This window comes from Parasteatoda tepidariorum, chromosome 3, assembly GCF_982258835.1.
Source record: "Parasteatoda tepidariorum strain Cologne lab strain chromosome 3, Ptep-v5.0, whole genome shotgun sequence".
Lineage (NCBI taxonomy): Eukaryota > Metazoa > Arthropoda > Arachnida > Araneae > Theridiidae > Parasteatoda > Parasteatoda tepidariorum.
In genome coordinates, this window is record NC_141757.1 from 3,970,708 (window position 1) to 3,993,382 (window position 22,675).

A 22,675-nucleotide genomic window follows, 5' to 3' on the forward strand; every position below is an offset into this window, starting at 1 on the left:
TTTATACCTACACAACTGAAAAGCTTAGTAAAAGAACTAGGTAAGTGACATTTTTGGGTGAATTGATGAATCAGAAAATATAATATAAAGTGATTGCATCAATATGGGTATGTTTAATCTAACAGAGTTATTGATAATTATTGTTATTATGAATTATTGTTATTATAATGATTTTTGTTATGAATTTATTATTATTATTATGAAATTTACTTTACCATTTAGGTGAAGAAAATGATTGCTGAGGTTATAGTGACATTAGCTCATCATGATCATTTAAAGAAAGAAGGTGGTATTGATTTGGTTTGGCTTATTATTCATCAATGTGCCCTCCCGGACGATCCACCTGTAAGTTAATTTCATTTATAATTTTCTTTCTTATACCATTTACACATTTGAGAATTGTTGATGATGTTATTAAAAAAAACTTATAAACTTTTGTTAATTAAACATTTAAGCACAGAAAGCTTAACTTAATAATTTATAACTTGCATATGAACACAGAAACCTTGATTTTTATCTCTTTTGTGCAATTGAAATAGTGATTAGGTGAATGAGAAGTCGCTCAAGAAAGCAACTTTTACAATCTTTATCTTCAGTTTTGTACAAAATTTGTAAACATTTATGGTAAGTTTTTGCTGACACTGAAAGTGCCATGTTAGCAATTTCATTTGTGTTTTTTCCCACGTAGGTTTTAGAAACTTTATCTGATTCCCTAATAACTAAATTTGCTTTGCCTTAAATTATACTGGTATGAAAAATTAGTTGAAAAAACATGATTGTTAAGAAAATATCAGTAATTAAAAAAAAAATCTTGTGAATTACCATTTAACTTCAATTAACTGCTATTGAAATTTATTCACAATAATATTCAAATTTTTGAACATATTTCTTAGATTTAAAAATATAGTTTTTAGATTGAAAATTTTTTTCATCTCTGATTGCGTTATTTTTTCATTATTTTTCACAATTAATGATTCATTGAATTAATTTTATATCTGATATATTTCAAATATTTAATTTAAACCCACTCTTACCTGAGTATTTATTATTACCTGGGTAAGATATTTTTCTTTGTCTTTCAATATGTATGAAAATTAGATTGATATAAAATGCAGTGTGCAAAACAAAAAAGAGAATGCTGAATAATTTTTGATTTCATGATTGGCCGTACATATGTATAATCTTAATGAATCCTTTATTTTAATCTATATTTTTTTGTTACGACTATGACTATACAACACAAACACTAGCATGCATTGATTCCAGTACCAAATGTTTTTGGTATCAATGCATGCTATTTTTTATCTCTGGGAAAGAAAATTTATGTGGACCCCTCATTTGAAAATCTTTTCCAGTATCCAAATAAAAATTACTGAGAATTGTTTAACTACAATTAATTTAAAATGTCTAAAAATATTTTTTAAGTTTATCTCAGCATTGCTTTTTGCAAGTACAGTAACAACCACTAATAAAATCAATGAATTATGTTATCATCTTCTTTTTGAAATCATGTATGTAAGAGCGGAATCATAACAATATCAAAACATGCTAAAATCATCCTCTTATTAAATTTTTAAAAGTCGAATTTTTGTTGGGTATACACTTAAAGTAATTAAAATCTTTTCAATTTTAAGTCGCAAAAGCATATAATTAAAAAAGTTCATCGTGCCACCAACAAACAAAAAAAAAAAAACTAGATGGGGATTAAGCTAAGATAGAAAAGGAAAATATTGAAAGTTTTGATTTTTTAATCTTGATTTTTTAATTTTGAACTCTATTGATTTTGTAATATTAAGTCTCACAAATCAAATATGCTAACATTTTAAAATCCTTTTGTAAATTATAAAAAAATATAGCTCATGTTTAATTAAAATTCATGTTTAATATAAATTACAAATGTACTAATCAATTGAGCTTTTACAGAATTTGTTAAGTTCTACTTTGAAATTTATTTGTTAAGTGTAGACATTTCGGTTTATAAAAGCGGCAGCAGGCTTTTGAAATCAAACATTCTTGGTACAGACGTTATTTTAATAGGCAGTGGGCTCTATACTTTTTACCAGATTATATACCAGCTCTGTTATCATGAAATGAGTCACTATTATCCATTTATTTGATTGATCATTAATTAATTGTCTTATTACACATGGTGCTTATCGATTTTAGAAAGTGCTTAAAGGTACTTATTTTCGATTTTCGTTTTTAAAAAATCCTTAAAATTGTTTTTTTTTTATGGGGAGTTTTAAAAAAGTGCTTAATTTTTCCCTTTTCGAAAATGAGATAGAGATTTTTTCTTTCTTTACCATGTTGCTGCGAAGCAGGGTTTTCACATTGTTCGATTCAACGTGTTTACAATTCATTCAACCACAATCCATTTCAGCGTACCGTCAGTCCGTAGCGTATGATAGCACCAATCATGTTACATATTTAATGAAATACTTGGGAGTCAGCGTGTGGGTCAACTAACCTGGATGCGATGAGATTCTTGCACTCTCATGTGCAACTTAACTGCATTTTGCTAGATATTCTCTGTTTCAGGCTTTATTTTACTCCTTCTAATATCGAACCGAAAAATCTCTTGATGATTTTATAATGGCTAATATAATCAAGAAAAGAGTTTGTAGTAAGAAACTTGTTATTTTATCATGTTAATGTATATAGTGCTTTCAAATATATTTTGAGTGCTTAAAAAAAGTGCTTAAAAAGGTACTTATTTTTTATTGGAGAAATTTGGCTATGCACCCTGATCTAGATTACTCTAAATTTGATGGTTAAATTTCTTGTGTATTTTTTACTGTAGGGTAGAAGGCCTGGTGATCCTAGTTATGTGAGTAATGAAGCTCTGAGGGCAATGTGTGAAAACGTCATGCATTTGTTGACTACAACAGTTGAGAATATGGAAAATGTGAGTCATTTTAACATTTTGGATTACTAGAATTTAATATTTTAATAAATTAAAAATATAAGCCACATAATTTAATTTAAGAATCTGATTGTTGCTAAAATTTATAATTTTTGATTTTATTAAAAAAGATTCTCAAAAGAGAAAATGAATTTTTTCAGAAAAATCACAACGTAGGTTTGTTGTAAACCAACTATTTTCAATTTAATGCATAATTATTTTTGTCTTACTTTTGAAAATAAAATTATAATTATTGTATTTAGATTTATAGTCAACTATCGTTACATACACAATTATTAGTAGCTATTCTTTTGTTTCATGACTTTACTTTTTAGAGTAATAATTTAGAATAGATTTTTATACTTTTTACAACATATTTAGTTCTGAACTTGCTATCTCGAAAACTCATTATCTCGGGACTTTTTTAGCGTCCCTTCAATTTTGGGATATGGAGAGTATGCTGTATATATCTATATAAAAAAAAATATGTATATATGTAAGTTCAAAATGGAGAGAAAACATGGAAAAAATTGCAGAACAATGAAGAAAGGGGAGGAAAGAATAATAAAAATAAAAAACGAACCTTTTTATTATTATTTTTCTTTCCCCCCTTTTTTCATTGTTCTGTCGTTTTCTCTACATTTTGAAGTTATTTTATGAGTTCTATTTACTTGCAGCTTATGCGCAGTAAATTGAAACTTATTCTTTTTCTTAATTTTCCTCATGTTTTCTTTTTGTATTTATTTTTTATGCTATACGTTATATATATATATATATATATATATATATATATATATATATATATATATATATATATATATATATATATATATATATATATATATATATATATATATATTATATATAATCAGTAAAACCTCGCTACAACAATACTTTTGGGACCAAATAAATATATTGTTGTAGAGAGATATATTGGTGTTATATCGAGGGCCTACATACTTTTGATACACAATAACGTTTTTTTTTAACTTTCAATGTTATACAGGGTGCGTAGCGTTTGTAAAAAGTACTTAAAGGTGCTTTTTGGGGGATTTCATTTTTAAAAGCTTTTAAAGGTGCTTTTTTAAGCTGGCGTTTTTAAAAAGTGCTTTTTTTCACGAATTTTTTTTTCTTCCTTCAGTGATATCTGGCGCATCCCCTGCATTTCACGAAAAAATGGGGTGTTTGCTACGTAATCATTCACACGGACTTCATGTCGTACCCACGTTATGACATGCACATGCGCGCACACTCGAAACTGAAACACGAGTGCTCCAATTCGGATAGTCAGACCCTTATTAAATGTTTTTCTTTTTAATTTATTTTAATTTTATTCTTGTTTATTTTATTTTACTTTTAACACTTTTTTGATGTAGGGGGGGGGGGGTAAGGGTACTTTTGTTCAGAGTCAAGTTGAATTCACTCGGTGATGTGGGAAAGTACTGATTGTTTTGATTTACGTCCGTTTCTTTTTGGGTTTTTTTTAAGGCTAAAACTGTTCATAAAAAGTTTTTGCTTTTCATTAATATCATTGATTCGATATGAATTTTTTGAGTACTTGAAAATTTTTGTAAAGTGCTTGAAAAGTTTTTAAAAAGTGCTTATTTTTGATTCAAAGATTTGGCTACGCACCCTGTTATATATGTGTATTAATTACACATTTATATATTAATTTGCAGGTAGGTTAATTATGGTTAAATATTAAAAACAATTGAGATAGAATAAGATCGGAAACATAGTTGAGAACTGTTTTTATTGAAAATAATGCGATATTTTTGTTTGTTTATTCATTTTTCTGACTGTTAAGTCAACCAACAAAGTATGCATTTAGTTGAAAGCACAAAAATGATTTTCGTTTGTGAATGCAGCTCTCCACCCACCCTCTACGGAAAGAAATTCTCTTTCAGTTGTGAAATGTGATGATTGTGGTCAGTTATGACTTTTAACACGATGGAAATGAAATCAGATAGGACGTCTGTGACTTCTTAAGGGAGGCGATTCTAAGAATGGAATTTTTTAGGGTGGTCAGCAATGAATCTTCTCTTGTCAGAAAAGATGGGGAAAAAAGGCGAAAGATGATAAAATAAGATTTTTTACAATAATTGAAAATCAATAATAAATGGCGAAAATAATTCTGAAATTTGGAGGAAAGAAAATCGTTTTACAGGAGGGGGGGGGGGCAATAAATTGTTTTGTTTTATTGCTTCAAAGAATATGGTAATATTGAGGGGTGCATGACATTAATTTATATACAAATTCATCGGGACCATGAAATATTATCATAATGAAGGGAGTGATTTTTGTATTGGATATTGTAATAGTGAGAGTTGACTGTGTATATATATATCTATGGCATTGAATAGTAAATTTTTTGTTGTATTGCCTTTAAGATATAGTTCATGTGTCATTTTAGGTGGTATAACATCTTCTCAGATTCTTCTTACTAGACTTCTTGTTTAGATTGGCTATCTATCTGAAGATCGAGGAAGAGGAATGCAGATACTCAGGTTCATGAAAGTTCCTGCAATTAATAACAAATTAATGCCTTTGTGGGACTCAAAAATTCCTCTTCTGATTCAGTTATTAGAAGGTAAAAATTATCCCTTTTTATGACACATTATTTCTACAACAAAATTTTAGAAATTTTTTGTTTTGTTTAATACATGACCCAAACTATAAAAGTATTTGTTGTTTGTTTCTTCTTTTTCTTATTTATGCTTCTTTTCATTTGGTTTTGTGACCTGGAATATAGGGATGTAACGAACATTCACTATTCGATATTTAGCCCTTTTGCTGAACATTCCGTTGGGCAAATGTTTGACCAATTATTCGACAATGTATTTTTTGGAAAAATTTTTGAATTTTTCTACATACATACATACATACATACATTAATATATATATCTTTTCATGTAAATCTTTTGTAATCTTTAATCTTTGTTTTAAAAATGCAATCTTTTTATGTAATTAATTTTCTGTAAACCCTTTTCTTAATTTATTATTCAAAACGAAACACTTTCTCACACTATATATATATATATATATATATATATATGTTTGGCTAATCTGCAAATAATTAATTAAAGTGCAGAATCAAGAATTTTCTGCAATTGACCAGGGTAATGCGCATATTAACGGTTTTCCATCGTCAAAATTCAAAAGTTCATTCTAACAATAAATTTGTTGATTGTATTTCTTTACTTGATTCTTTAGATGTTGAGAAATAAATTAATTAACATTATGGTAATTTCACTAATTGTAATAATATTTTAATATGTTTGATTCTTTATATTATAGTTTTGAAAATTATTGATGATTAATTCTATAAACCAATGTGTAGATTTTTTGATTGTAGGTTTTGGATTGTGAAAAATAAATAAATAACGTTAGTTTAAGCATACAGAAACATTGCTGTTGTTCACACAGATATCTTATTTTCACTAAGCAGATAAAAAAAAGATTACCTAAGTAGTTTGCAGATTGTTGTTGTCGTCGTCGACCATTAGTGCATTGGGGGGGGGGCTATCTGTGGCCAATATTTCAACTTCTGCCACACCCGTTTATAAGGAGGACTCATTCATACAACCTTTCATTCATCCACAAATCGCAATTTTGACCTGAACCAGAGAGAGATCAATCTCCAATCCAGTACCTCCAGAGGTATATTTTGTTATGTGAATATGGAGGACTTTGTGACCCAACCTTTTTAACGTGCATCTGTCACCATTTACTACACGGGGACTTCGCCTGACCGGATTCGAACTCTCATTCTCACGAACGTCAGTTCAGTGCCCTAACAATCAGGCTATCCTGGCCAGATTACCTAGGTAATTTAAGGTAACCATAAATGGTAACTAGTTAAACCATTTTTAGACATTCTTTTAGATCTTCCTTCTTAATCTGATTTCTACCCTTACGCGGTGTGATTTCTGCACTTTGACTTTCAAACTAATATTTTTGCTCACACTTGATTTTTCTTTCTTTTTTTTTTCTTCTTGATTTTTGGGATAGATTTTTCTTTTATCCTATATAATTTGCATCCTAAAATTTAAATGAAATGTAACGTGCTTCTGAGAGATAAAGACCCTTTTCACATTAGGACAAAAATTATGTTAATTATTTAACATATTGTACATGTTCTGAATGAATATCTATTAGCATACTTTCAGCTCAGAAATTTGCCAACCATTATTTGGAACATATAAAACTTTCCTCTTCACATTTTAAGATATAAATTATGTAGAGATTATTGTGCTCAGAAAAAAATCCTGACTTCCGGATTTGTCGCTTGCCTCGATCCTGAAGCTTCCTGAAATCCATGGTCCAGAAGTTACCAGAAAACATTGATCACATTTATAAATAAAAATTCTTGTATATTTTATTTAAAATTATTAGAACTAGAATTTACGCTAGGCATCTCTTTCATTTGTAAATATTTTTTTCTGATAGAATAATAAATGTAATTAGAGATAAAATCAAACTTATACATAATTATTCAATTAAATTATGCTACATATAATTTATTTGCAATTTCATGTTTTGAAAATATCAAAGATTTAAATTTATAAAGACATTAATTTTTTGAAATGTGTCATTAATGATTTTACTCAAGAAATTTTCAAGAGTTTTGAGTTGGGCTCAGAAACCTCCCTGAATTACGTTATTAATTCAACATCTGATTTCTACACTTTGACTTGCAAACTAATATTTTTGCACACACTTTATTTATTTGGATAGATTCATAAAACTTTCTTCTTTACATTTTAAGATATAAATTATGTTGCTAATTCAACACAATTTACAATTTCTGAGTAAATTTCTTACTATCTATGACAAAAATGTTTATGATCCAACATAATGTTTGCAACTCATGAAATTTAGTATTCACTTAACAAGTTTCTTTTTCCTGTCATAGATATTGAGTTTCTTTATTCACATTAATGTAACGTTAAATCAATAAACTTTTTACATAGGGTTGTGCTATGTGTGTTGGCTATTGCGGATCCGCACATTTGGATGCTGTTCTTGTTAAACTTGAAAAAGTTGCTAAAGATGATAAGAAAAATGCTGAATTTTTAGGTTTTATTAAGGTAAAATATGTTTATTTTTAAATATTGGCATAATTTTGTGTTTCTCATACTCTGCTAAAGTACCTTTTTTTATTGTTTTAGGAATTCAGATCATGATAAGCTAAAGGCAACTATTATACGGTTATGTAACTACAAATGGTCCCATTCCAATACTGCTTACAAGAATAGAAACACCAATTCTAAGAAGTGTTTCTACCAATCCTCCAAAGTAATTTAACTCGGTCATATATTTTTTTAAACCTTTTCTATAAATACTTGTGTACTTTTTAAAAGATTTGAATAAATGATGCATTTTTTGAATATGCTATTGCTGTTTTTAAAAAATGTTTTTTCTTTCTGTTATTCAGAAAACTTTTTTGTTAAAACTCATAAATATTAGTGCATTCAGGAGTTCCCTTGTCTTCTGGATTGGGATCAAAATTACAACATTAGTTGTAATTTGAACATTAGTGGAGTTGAACATTAGTTGTCATAAATCCGAAATTGGGTCGGCTGTTCAACGATGGTTATAAAATTAAATTAAATACCATTAATGAGCAGAGCAATTTCACGATAATTAATTTGTTGATTTAAGAAATAAAATTCTGTTTTAAAATCAATTAAACTGCTGAAATATTTTTCGTAAAATAATTCTTGGAATTATTCACACTTACTGCTATTTTCACTGTCGTTTGAAAATAAAGTTAAAGAAACAAACAAAACTGATACAGGTGTATTGTATCGCATCTAAAATTGCTAGTTTTTAATTTTCAAATTAACGAAATTTATTAAAAATTGGAGTGTGTGTGTGAACGATACCAAGAATTACTTTTAAAACAGCCAAACTTTTTTTTTTATCTGATTTTATGTGCATTTAAAGTCTGTAAATGTTTTGTGTGAATTAATGGAATTGTGCGAATGCATTGAAAAGAATGTCTGCCTTCAATCTCAAATGGCACCTTCTTAAAATAATTTCAATTCATAGTGGGTTAACGAAGCAAAATAAGTAAAATTTTCATTTGTAGATGCTGATTAGCATTTTGTGAACTGAATGCATATCAGCGAGATTTTGTACCCACTCATGCATTTTATGTTCTATTTTATTATTGTTTCAGGTGCCAAATTTCATTGATGCTGTCAGAAACAAATTGTGTTATGTTCATTGTCCTCACACTAGAAAAGAGAATCTTCCAGAATTTAGCTACTCATCACTTGCCTGCAGTTTTCATTGATGCTGTCAGAAACAAATTGAGTTATATTCATTGTCCTCACACTAGAAAAGAGAATCTTCCAGAATTTAGCTACTCATCACTTGCCTGCAGTTTTCATTGATGCTGTCAGAAACAAATTGAGTTATATTCATTGTCCTCACACTAGAAAAGAGAATCTTCCAGAATTTAGCTACTCCTCACTTGCCTGCAGTTTTCATTGATGCTGTCAGAAACAAATTGAGTTATATTCATTGTCCTCACACTAGAAAAGAGAATCTTCCAGAATTTAGCTACTCCTCACTTGCCTGCAGTTTTCATTGATGCTGTCAGAAACAAATTGAGTTATATTCATTGTCCTCACACTAGAAAAGAGAATCTTCCAGAATTTAGCTACTCCTCACTTGCCTGCAGTTTTCATTGATGCTGTCAGAAACAAATTGAGTTATATTCATTGTCCTCACACTAGAAAAGAGAATCTTCCAGAATTTAGCTACTCCTCACTTGCCTGCAGTTTTCATTGATGCTGTCAGAAACAAATTGAGTTATATTCATTGTCCTCACACTAGAAAAGAGAATCTTCCAGAATTTAGCTACTCATCACTTGCCTGCAGTTTTCATTGATGCTGTCAGAAACAAATTGAGTTATATTCATTGTCCTCACACTAGAAAAGAGAATCTTCCAGAATTTAGCTACTCATCACTTGCCTGCAGTTTTCATTGATGCTGTCAGAAACAAATTGTGTTATATTCATTGTCCTCACACTAGAAAAGGGTGAATCTTCCACGGGAGAATTCTTTACTTCAAGAAAAAAAATTTGGTGTTATCAAACTTTAATGAAGTTTGATGCAAGGTTATTAAATAGAAATTAATAGAAATCTTTTCCATCAAGATAACGTTAATAAAGCGCCGTAATAAAAAGTTTTGACAGTGTAAGGTGGTTTAACAAAAAGCGAAAACATTTTCTGCCAGTTACAAATCGACCGCAGCAGTCTTTTTAAAAACGTCTGTTCTCAGTTACACCAATCATCTATGATCAAAGTCTTTGTTGGGAAACGTGGTATTCTACACGATCAGTAAGTCTTTTATTTTATTCGATATGTGTTTTAAACTTCGTAGCTTGTTAATTATAAAAAAAAGTTATAGAGCGGCAATACGCAGTTTAAAATGGCAAATCTTTGTAAATTTGAGTTTTGCTTCATAGTTTAAAAATATTTTATACCTCTAAAACATCTCAAATACCCCTTTTTTTTTTAAAGCATACAATACTCATAGTACCTAATGGTTGCATTAATATTTAAACGATCGCTAATGTAAAACCTTCTTTCCTACCACAATCTGTTCCATGATTAATAATATGACGAATGCTAATTGAATAAATGGCGTAAATTCTCAACATTTATTTCCCTGTCCATGTGTTGAACAAGTATTTCGATTACTCGTGATAAGACTGGTATGTCTAACTACATTAATCTTATGCCGGAATTTGAGTGTACATTCATCCTTCTTTTTTTTTTAAGAAAAGATACTATTTTAACATATTTTTTCAAAAAAACGAAGTATCAATTTGTAGTGGGTAAATTTTGGATATTCTTTGATGGCTTCTCCTTCGTGAACGTGTGTATCGATCGAGGTATAAGGAAAATTTTAAAAAAATGCGATTATTTTTACAAGACTTTGAAAGTTTTGTAAATTTGCTTTTTACTTTAAAAAGCAAACTCTTTTAAGAATTTTCATTTTAATTAAGATGTTTTATATGAATCTTCGCCCCGAGTAATTCTTTTTAGATAAAAAATAATTGGAAAATAATTATTTTTTGTTAGGGTTAGATAGGGTTTTAACTGTATCCTCATAACGTCCTCTTAATACAATGTATGATGCAGCAGAGTATAGAAATACCGACAAAGCATGTCAGCGTTGCCGACATGTATATCAAAACTCTATTTTAAAATTTGAGAAGTATTGTCACTCAATATTTAGAACTCTAGTTTCATTTCTTGTTTGTTTAATATATTAAAATGTTGCAAAAGTAAAATCACCTATGCAAAGATTTATTATTATCTAAATGTTTTTTTTCTTCAATTTTTTTAAAAATAGTTTTAGGCATATTGCATCTTCTTAAAAATTACAAAGACGTTGTACAAGTTTATAGATAAATAAAAATGAACTGTTCTCTTATAAAATTTCAATAATTATCTTTTGCTAGCTCTAAACCTTTTTAACTTTAATTTTTTACCCAAATAAAAATTAATGAATTTCTTGTTTTAACGATGAATTGTTTTGCTTGTTTAAAAGCTTTTTTTGATTATTTTAAACATTTTCAAATTCAGAATGATTTTTATTTAATTTACTTGAAAATTTCTCTAGAAAATTCATTTTTCCATAGTAACTTTTTCATTTCTAAGATTAGACCTTAGCTTTATGAGCTTAACGAATTATTATTATTAAACAATGCCTGAACTTTAAAAAATATATCAAGCTTTAAAATTGTGTTAATTTTTGTTTCAAATGTATTTGTTTATACTGGTTATTAGTAATTTTTTGATCTCTAAAACTTTTTTCTTTATGATATTATTTTTGAAAGCTAATTTTATTTACGAGTGTATATTTGAATGTAGTTATAATTATTTTAGTTAAAAGAGCATATATTTTAATTGTATTGTGTATTATAAGTAAAAGATTACAAAACGTTAAACAAAACTAGATACAATCGAAAATACTTGCAGCAGACATTTTCAGAAAATTGAAACTTTCATTTGTATTTTCATGATCACCTACCTCACACTGATTAAAAAGTTAAATACACTGAGTCGGATCAATAAGCTGGATTTTATTACGAAACAAACTATTTTTAGTGGTTTTTAAAACTGCTTCAAACTTTGATCAAACGTTTGGAATTCCAAGAATAGTTTAAACTCTGTTCGTAAACTCGCTGAATGAGAGCTCGAAATTGAGTAGCTTCTTGAACAGTGTGTTAAAAGATATGCAGAATCAACTGGAAATATTGAATCTCTGAGAACTGAATTGAGGTAAAAATAAAAGAAATCGAAAATCCAAACGTTCTGGAATATAAACAGCTAGAAAGTAACTTAGTTAAATAAGTTTTAGAGGAAAGATTTGAAAGCTTCAAATAAAACACAACATTTAGACATTTAATTCGAAAATCGAGAAGTGTTACAAAAATTGTAAGCATGTTATATGGATTGTAATTATTTGACAACTTAAATCTATTAGGCCATCTAAATTGTCAGATAAATGCTTGAATAGTCAAGTGCGACAAGCTCAATGATTGCGCTTACAAAAAAGCAGTTTACTCAAATTGCTTAAATTGAGCTTTGAACACTCAAAAATCTGGGCTTGTGATTCGTTTTAAAATAACGAGTGATATCAACAAAAGTTTAAAGCTTATGAGGAAGCCTGATAGAAATTATCAAAAATCTTATTTCTAAGAAGTTAAACTGATTAGCTTAAACGATCAGTTCATTAGGATTAAAGAAACCATTTTTTAGTAACCAGTTCAAATTTATGCATTTTAGCTCATAAAAAGCAAAAATGATGAGACAAACTTCAATTTCAAGGCACTAATGATAGTGGTCGATGTCAAAAAATTGTTGACCTACTTACTTTTGAAGAAAAAATACAACATTCGCACAGAATTTGCCTTGAAAATTGAAACTTCAATCTCAAATGTCAAGCTATTCCAAGCATATGTGCCAGTAACTAACTCGCAAAAAAAAAAAAATTTAAAGCGAAATTATTAGTAAATACAGGTTAAATGAAGTAACTGATTATTTGAAGTTTCAGAAGCTTGTATGGTAAAATAGTTCTTTGAGCGATATCTACCAGAGCTCAAATTTTCGTTACAAATGGATTTTTTTAAAAAAAAAAAAAAAAAAAAATCAGAGAAAATGGTAGGAAAATTTCTTTTAATCTTTTCAAGAAAATAGATTGGCATTGATTTTAAATAAAAAAAAGGAGGAGAGTATCTAAAGTGTTGATGTTGCTTTAATCTGCACATAACCAATTTGGAAGAGTGTTGTACTACTCTTCACTGATTGACGACATTTTGGTTTATGTTTTGGCTATAGAAGTTACACTTTGAGATGGTCTGGCCTGTCTGTAAAAATAATACAAGTAAGAGTCAGTTAAGAAGATAAGATTATAATAGTTGCAAAGATATAAATGGATTAGTAAATAAGGAACCAGCATTGATCAGGGCAATCCAAGATATATGCAGTATATGGGAATTGGAACAGATGCCGACAGGGAGATCGACTCAAGCCTTTGATTAGTGAGGACGACTCAAGCCTTTGATTAGTGAGGACATGTTTTTTCTCTGATCGACCAATGCCATATCACAGAACAGCGCACGGCGGAAAGGTTTTCCCTTCCGGCCGCTCTCAAGTACTGCCATTTGATGAGTCATTGTTAGATGATATACTTGCTAACTGCGGGATTCCCCCGCAATATTATTCACCCGGAAACTTAGAGAAGTCTGAAATTGAAGCCTTCTACCTACAGTTTCCCCTAGAGGAACTGTACAAAATTGATGACTCTTTCCGATATTTCTACAGAAAGTATCCTACTTTTGATGGATCTCATCGACGTTACATCACTCAAAGGAGTGGAATTGCCCACTACATCATGTACAGATTAAGCAGGCAGAAACTGGAGGAGATGGAATTAGCAAAGAAAGAAGACTGAGTTCCCGCTCCAGTTCCCATAGCTCAAACAACTGAGAAATTGGTCACAACCAATGCTACTGAACCTGACCAATACCTGGAACCTAGTGAGGAGCCTTCGGCCTCTGAGACAAAACCCCAGACAGAAAATCCTAAGGAACCACCTATCAGAAAGAGAAAGAGGAATAATAAGAAGAACTCAACTAATGTAGACTCAACAAAGCATACTAACTGTTCTTCTGACCCTCTAACTTCGCCAGTGAAACAGACTCCAGTCCCGATGGAAACTCCGGAGGAGAGCACAGAAAAAGACCCAGAGCCATCCACAAATGTTCATAAAGCTCAACCACCCAAGAACCTAAAAGTTCTCATCCGAGGGCTTCCTTTGTACGGACAATATTTCCCTTGAATTAGGGAAACAGAATTTAGAAATACTGAAAGTTGTTCAGTTCAAAAAGAAAGTGGGCGGGGCCTATAGGCCACTCCCACTGCTCCTCATCATCATACCAGAGATCGAGAACTACATGAAGATCTACCATATCGAATTCATTAAGGACTTTCCTATTTGTGTAGAGAAATTTCATGGCGGCCGGGGGCCGATACAGTGTTTTAGATGTCAAGGCTTCGGACACTCGCAGCGTACCTGCACTTCCGATCCAAGATGTATGAAGTGTGCCGGAGGGCACTACTCATTCCAGTGCAAAAAAAAAAGTAAGGATCATACCTCGAACTTCTCTGGGTGCGAGGTCAGGCCCCAGGAGAAAAAGATTCAACAACAAAGCCTCAACTACAGCTACCTCAGCTCATCGTTTGGTTACTCTAATGAAAGAGTTACAAGAAATTTTGAAAAATCAGGAGGCACTCAGTCTTCCAGACACTTCTTCAGGGGAATACCCCATCCCAATGATGATTTTCTTCAGTGCAACGCAGGCCCAACATCTACAATGGACTTATATTGTGTAGATATCTTACAAATATCTTGTGAACTTAGGACATTATAATTTTGGACTTACTAGATTCGATGAATCGGTTAGAAGCGCTTCGTGCTTAACCGAGATAACACCTATTTCCAGTAGTGGAAAACTCCAAAGCTCTTGAAGTAGCAGCTAGTGAAATGGGACTACTAATCATTAATGCTGACAGAACTAAACACATGGATATAAACAGAGGGCTCACTAAGGCAATGAATGCCCTTTCATGTGAATGATTATGACTTTGAAGCTGTTGATGAATTTAAATATCTTGGGACTACTGTTACCTGCAAAAATGACACAAATATTGAAATCAATAGCCGTTTAGCAATGGCAAACAAGTGCTACTTTGGTTTAAAATGCCAACTAAAAAGTGAATTTCTTAAAAGACAAAAATTAACATATACAAAACACTCTTACGGCCTGTGATCCTATATGGTAGTGAGTGCTGGACTCTCAATAAAAAAGAGAACAAATTGCTGATATTTGAGAGAGGGATACTAAGAAGAATATTTGGTGCAGTCTATGAGAATAACAAATGGTGCACCCTTTACAATCATGAGTTATATAAAAAAGTATAAACAACCAGGCATAGTTCATGTTATTCAGGCCAATCATATTCCATGTCTGGGACACCTTAATAGATCTAAAGACCAAAACCCCGCAAAAAGTTAAAAAAAACTTCTTTAACCATATTTACCAACCTTTTTTTAACCTGGTTTAAAAAGAAACTTTTTTTAAACCAGAAGGTACAAGAAAAAGGGGTCGTCCACCGACTAGGTGGCTGGACGCAGTTGAGAGGGGCCTAAAGATAAAAGGAATAACTAACTGGAAGACCATGGCACAGAATATATTAAGATGGCAAAACTTATTGGGACAGCCTTGGCCTGCCATAGGCTGTAGTGCTCAAGAAAAAGAAGATGAATCAACTTGGTGTGAAAACTAGGAAGCATATGAAAAAAGTGGACTAATGGGAAACAAGATCACATATCTGCTTAGTGACTGGACTATTTCTTCATTTAAATTTGATGTATCCCTACTGTAAAATGACACTCAGTTCTGATGCTTACATTACACCATACCAACAAGTATATGGACAGCTGCTTAACAATTTCGTAGATAAAATAACTGTCAAGAATTGAATTTTCCTCTCACAAATAACTAATACTGAAACTGTGCAGAAAATGTGCGACAAACCTTTCGATTGTCTGATAAAAGCAGCTTTGACACGACTAACATATAACTTTAGTTTTTCTTCTCTAAGCTAAATAATAGTGTAGAACGTCGAATAACAGAAACAAGGAAATGGGGGTGATTAAAAATAAACAAACTTACTGAAGAAAGATGTTTAAGTTTATTTATTACGTTCCTATTTGTTTTAAAAGCTTGTGATTATTTGCTAATTTTTCTTGAAGTATTTTTATGTAAGTGTCATGAAAACTTTGTTAAACTTGCTGTTTTTATGGAGGCTTGTGCTAAAAGTGTTTTATTGTCAATTTACATGCATACTTCATCTATAATATTCATATTTTGATAAATAATATATTAACATTATTCTTTTAGCTGCAGAATAACTTTATTATTTAAAATAAAATTTATTGATAGATAAACATTTTAAGAAATGTATATAGTTCAATCTTTACTTAGTTCAAAATCTGCAGTCAGTTACGTCATTATGTAGGTTAAATGTTTCATAGTTTTAATCATTTTAAACAAAAGAAAATATATTTCCCCCAGTCGTAACAAATAAAAAAGATGGAGTATAAAGTTTTTTAGTCTAAATTATTATTTTTTTATTTCTTTAAATGCGAATTTTAAAATTTTCAAATTTTTATTTCAAACTATTTTCACTTTTTTGTAAAAACTTCTTTTGTGTAGTGTTGAAAACAAGCGAATGGATTTTTTTTTAAATTTGAAAAGCTTTATTTATTATTAGAGGAAACAATCTCTTTCAAAATATTGCTGGTATTTACATTATTTATCAAACTTATTTATTTTTGTTAGCTATTGTAAAGAATGTTTCTTATTTTTAAGTTTAAATTTTTTTTCCCTTTGAAATACACTCAATTTTTTTTAAAAGTGATCTATTAACCAATTACTTAAAAAATCCAATTTGACATTATATATAACATACATCCAACCAATTTAAGCCTCCATGAAACACTTGCAAATCCAATGCTTACTTGATTGTAATCTTTTGAACCTATATATTATGTAAACAATCTAACAGTTTGCTTAAAAAAAAAAAAAAAAAAAAAAAAAAAAAAAAAAAAAAAAAAAGACAATAAAAAATATAGAAAATAAGAAATATTAAAAAAAAAATATTTAAAAAAATATAAAAAAAATTGAAAAATATATATAAAAAAAAAGAAAATACATAAAAAAAAAAGAAAAAATATAATATTAAAAATATGAAAAAAGAAAATGAAAATATAAAAAAAAATTAAAGAAAGCAAACTGTGGTAATAGCATTTTGTATAATATTTTTGTGCAAATGTATGCTTTATGTTTTGTATAATATGTACTTAAAATTTTTTGTACTATTTATCTAGAAAAGTTAACAAATTAATATTATGTATGCTTTTTTGTTTTTACTGTTCTATTCATTGAAAAATTGTTCTCATCATTTTATTTATCTATAAACATAGACAATTTTTTCTAATTACATTAATTTCATTCGTTACATTTAAAGTTTCTGTTTTTCAATATCTTTCTCTTTTTTTTTTGTTTAATTATAGGCTATTTGTAAAATATAATAATTTTTTAAAAACTTTTTTAACTGAATCATTTTGTTAAATTAAAGAAAATTAAATCTTTGCATCAGTGCTTCATACTTTTTCATGCATTACTTTATTATAACATTAGTGAGTGATATTATATTTTAATTTCGGAATTTTTGAAAACCTCCAGTAAAAAGTTATATTTTTAGGAATTAAATTTTAAATACAGAGATGAGTTTGTAAGAATGAATTTAAATCATTCGAAAGAAACAAAATTTTTTTCAATTTTTGAGTATCTTTAAAGTAATAGATTCGAATCATTTAATAGAATCCTCAAAAACATTGAATCAAACCAAAGCCTCGTGAATATTTCTATTAGGAGCTTCGACTCAATATTTAACTATAATCGGCAGCATCATAAGTTGATATTTAAAGGACGTTTTTACAAAGTTGAACCTGTTATTTTCTTGTCTTAAATATTTACTATGAAATCAATAAAATTCTTTATGAAACAGGGCGAAGCTACCTCTCGTTGCAACTATCGTTCTAACGACTTGAAGCCAGTCAAAGAATTATCAAATTTTTTCAAGTGTAAAGTCTATTAAAATAATTATGTAGCTTCAATTTGATGATCTGAACTTAAATGAAACTTTGAACTATTTCTATTGAAATTTTTTTACTGAAAGAATCATTTACTAAAAATTTTCAAATTTTTGTTTCGATTTTTATGTGTGCAAAGTTAAAAAATATTAAAAATTAATTTAATTAATATTAAAAAAATGCATTAAAATTTTTTAATTACATTTTTATTTCTTTCTGTCTAAAAATTAAGGTTTAAAAATAAGTAAAAGGTTAAAAACCAAAACAGTACGATGATTAAAATACACATTGTATTTTTAGCCCTAATTAGTTATGGAATTCATGAAAGTTTTGAATCATTTTTAGAAGAATTTTTTAATTGTATTTGTAGTGGGCTTTAATCAAATTAAAAGTTCAACCTTTAACTTTATGCTTTGTGATAAATACGCCCTACAATTTTACCTATTGAATATATTCAATACTTAGTATTCAATGGTTTACCTATTGAATATTTAAAATTTCTGTCTTCGCAGAAAAATTTCTTCACCGATGCAAAGCAATTTGTACAAGGTATGGCAGAAAATGTTTTGTCGCTTTCTGTATATCAGCCGCAACTGTGATTAATGATTTTTTGCAAACTGAAGAGCAGTAAATTGCTATAAATATAAAACTTGACATATTCTATGTCAGTTATTATGAACTCTACAAAGGAGACTAGGGCAGTTACGAAGTTAAATAGCTAGCTACATTTACCAGTGTCTTCGATGGAGATAGTTTTGAAAAAAATCTTTCGCTGTTAGCGTGAGAGTTATGGAACTGTAAAATAATGATCCATATATCCTCTGGGGAAATTTTATTCTTGCCCTGTATTCTGTGTGGGTTAGGATAAGAAATATAATGAAATACTGCTATGGAATTGGCATTTAGATTCTATTAACGGATCGAAATATGTAGCAGCGTTTTCTTATTACTACTAAAATATTAATTAAAAGAAGCAAAGTGTCATTTTTAATGAATCAATTTCAAGCATATATAAATAAGTTCATTTATTAAAAATTGAATTTACGGAGTTGTTAATAATTTCAAATTCTAATGAATAAGAAATATCAGTTTTAAAATGTTTATACATGAACTTAAATCGTTTATCCAAAATGTTTCCAAATTGTGTCAGATTACGTGCGTCTATTGGTAAATGCAAAAAAAAAAGTAATCTGAAACTAATCTTTATACTTTACTCTTATTTATTAACGTATCATTTCCACTTTTCATGCATACCTTTTTATGATTTTAATGACAAAGGATATATTCAATATAAATAAAATAAAACCATACAATGCTTAAAAAAATGTTACAAAAATGCAACTTGTGCATAGTTGTTAAGAAGCCTTATTATTAACTCTGAAACTTTTTAGTCAAAAAACAAGGATTTTCATATCAACAAATTATTTTTCTGATTGTTTAATTGCAAACTAGTCATGTACTGTTATATTCGTCAAGTTTACTGTTATTTGAAGAGTTTTATTGGTAAATAATTGTCTGTGAATATTTATGTTAACTTCAGTAATTAATTTTAATATATAACAAATATATTTCAAAATTTTAATATATATCAAAATATGTAGAATTTAGGAAGGGAGCATTAAATTGAGCAACTTCTTGAAAAAGATGATCTCAAGGTCAAACATGTCTGAACAGGAAATTCTGAAATGCAAGAACAGAAGCAGGTTGTAAATAAAAAAAATTCTAATTGTCAGGAAACGTTACAATTTGAAAGAAGTTTAATTAAACAAGATACAACGAAAATATTTAAGTTTCAAAGATATCATTCCTAGTACAGAATATTTACCTGTTGTTTATAAAAAATTTTATAAATTGTTATAGTTATATATTGCCAATAACTATATAAACTATTATTTAAAATTCCTATAAAAAAAATTATCATTTTTGCTAAAAATTATTCCTATTTTGTGAAATATTTTTCCCCTTACATGTCTGATGATAAAGAATCTTTTTGGAAACAGATAAAAGCGGACAATTAGTGGAACTTATACTGAGTTTGACCATTCAGATATTATCTCACTTCCTTTTTGAATCATGATCTAAATAGTGTGACATCTCCCCGTGTATAGTAGTGTGACTTCTCCCCGTGTAGCACAGTGAGACAGTTCCTAATGTGACATAGTGAGAAAAATCTCCCAGTGACATTTGTTCTACTCATGCGCAGAAATTCTATTCAGGACTTGCATGCATGAGGTCTCGACATTATTGTTTGATATTGCAACAATCAACATTACTTGAGCTTTATCAAGTGGTGGTGTTGATATATACTCTGCAGGATAGACATTTTGGTGAAACAACAGATATGCGTGTTCTGGTTTACTCTATTGCTTGGTAAAAAGAGCTTTGATCCTACTCCCGCACAACGTTGTCACATAATAGTGTCGAACTATTTATTCAAAGAGTGCTAATTTCAATGACATTCACGCCTATAAACAGAGGCAACAAACTAAATAAAATGGGGGTGACTGAAAAAAATAAGTTTTTTGATAATCTTAATAAACAAATATCAATGTCTTAAGTTCAGTTATATTCTTTTAAGTTTAAAATGTATTTTCCTCTATTTTTCTTGAAGTGTTTGCTATGTAAATATAATCAATGTCAAAAATTTGCCATTCTATGGAGGTGTATCTTACACATTTTGAATATTTTTATAGTAAATTACTTGAAAATATGTCATAAACATACAATAGGTTTCAGTGTTTTAAATAAATGAAATTCAATGTAAAATGGTTGGACATGAAATTTTCTTAAATTCCAAATTTTATCTTTTTCATTACTGCAAATGTGTATTTATGAGTAAAATAATGACGGATTCAGCTGATTTTTCCATAAATAATAGATTATTAATTTGCAGTTTTTTTTCCCCAATGCCTTACTTTTTTTTATCATCATATGTCATTAATTTCAAATGTAGTCAATTATGTCAACTTAAATTTTTCAAATAAGAGTTCCATTACACCAAAAATATGGTTTCCGCATTAAGTTTCTTATTCCAAATGAATATTATTTTTTTATATTTTGAAATGTAAAATTTAAAAATAAAAATTTTATGACTGATTTAATTTATTTTTCATTAATTTGGAAAACTTTATTTTATTGTTAGAGAAAGACTGTTTTCAAATCATAATTGTTATTTTTTTTGTTTCCTATTGAGTTTTCTGTGTTAAAACATTTTCTTTAGTTAAAACATGCTCATTGTTTCAATGGTTTGTAGAAAAATAGTATGAAAAGTTCGTTTATAGTATTAAAAGCAGGTTTACATATTTTTAGCTATCTATACAACCTCCATTAAAAATTCGCAAATTCATTTTTAATCTATGTAATGCTTACCAGATTGTAATTTATTGTACTAAAGTATAATATAAATAACCGCATGGTTTGCTTAAAAAAATATACAGAAAAAAATGAAAAAGAAAAAAAAAATATTTGTATTAAAAGAAGAAAAAAAAAATATAAAAAAATAAAAAGAATGAAAAAAATGTAAAACAAAAAATACAAAAAAAATATGAAGGAAAAAAAAAGAAAAAAATATATACATAAAAAAAATGTAAAAAAAAAATATGAAGAAAAAAAAATACATACATAAAAAAATTATAGAAAAAAGCAAACTGTGGGGATATTTTATATATCATTTTTTTATACATTTATCTTTTAATTTGTATGAAAACTTATTTTTGTATTATTCTACTGAAAAAGTGAACAAATTAATATTTTATATGCTTTTTTTAATTGTAGTGGTTTGTGTATTAAATTGCTCTTACTATTTGATTTATTTATAAATATTGAAAATTTTTCATAATTATAGTAATTTCATCTATTACTTCAAGAATTAAGCAGTGAGTTATATTAAAATTTTTTATTTCTTGAAACCTTTTCAAAATTTTCTTGACCTAATTATAGGATAATTGTGAAATAAATTAATTGCCTTCAACTCTTTGAATTGAAAAAATTTAAGTATTATGCATTAAAAATCTTTGCATAAATGTTTTACACTTTTTTCCCCAATATTCATTTTAAAATGGGTGAGATACATTGTTTTAAGTTCGGAAATGATGAAAACCTTCAGCACAAGAATTAAATTTTAAATGATGAACGAAATTAAGTACTCCGAACCAAACAATTTATTTTCAATTTTGGAATATCTTTAAGCTAATAAATTTGAATCGATTAATGGAATCCTCAAAAACATTGAATCAAATGAACGACTTAATGTTTCACTTTAATCAGCAGTGCTATAAAATATTAAGAGGACGTTCCTCAAAAGTTGAACCTGTTATTTTAAATATTTACAATGAAATAAATAAAATTATTTTTAAAAGAGGGCGAAGCCATACCTCTCGTTTTACTTATCGTTCGACTTACTGGAAGCCAGAAATTATGAAATTAAGAGTATTTTTTAAAGCAGAGCGAAGCGTAATCTTTCGTTTTGAAATGTTCGTTCGATTCACAGAAAATCAATAAGATTTTTCGCACACTTTCTTAA

At 28.6% G+C, this 22,675-nt stretch overlaps 2 protein-coding genes across 2 annotated transcripts in view; both read left to right on the forward strand.

Annotated features, from left to right (window-relative positions):
- The window catches only part of LOC122272889 (maestro heat-like repeat-containing protein family member 1), a 72,684-nt gene that overhangs the window by 15,402 nt on the left and 34,607 nt on the right, over nucleotides 1-22,675 (forward strand). The window contains exon 5 of the mRNA XM_087158617.1: nucleotides 223-345. Coding sequence (XP_087014743.1) covers nucleotides 232-345 — 114 coding nt within the window. The 5' untranslated portion in view covers nucleotides 223-231. The remainder of the gene's footprint in view (nucleotides 1-222; nucleotides 346-22,675) is intronic.
- LOC147812714 (uncharacterized) lies at nucleotides 5,321-20,863 on the forward strand. The gene is made up of 4 exons (XM_087158621.1): nucleotides 5,321-5,492; nucleotides 7,876-7,992; nucleotides 8,074-8,200; nucleotides 9,087-20,863. The coding sequence occupies exon 4, from the start codon at nucleotides 13,528-13,530 to the stop codon at nucleotides 13,882-13,884; it is 357 nt and encodes a 118-aa protein (XP_087014747.1). The 5' UTR covers nucleotides 5,321-5,492; nucleotides 7,876-7,992; nucleotides 8,074-8,200; nucleotides 9,087-13,527; the 3' UTR covers nucleotides 13,885-20,863.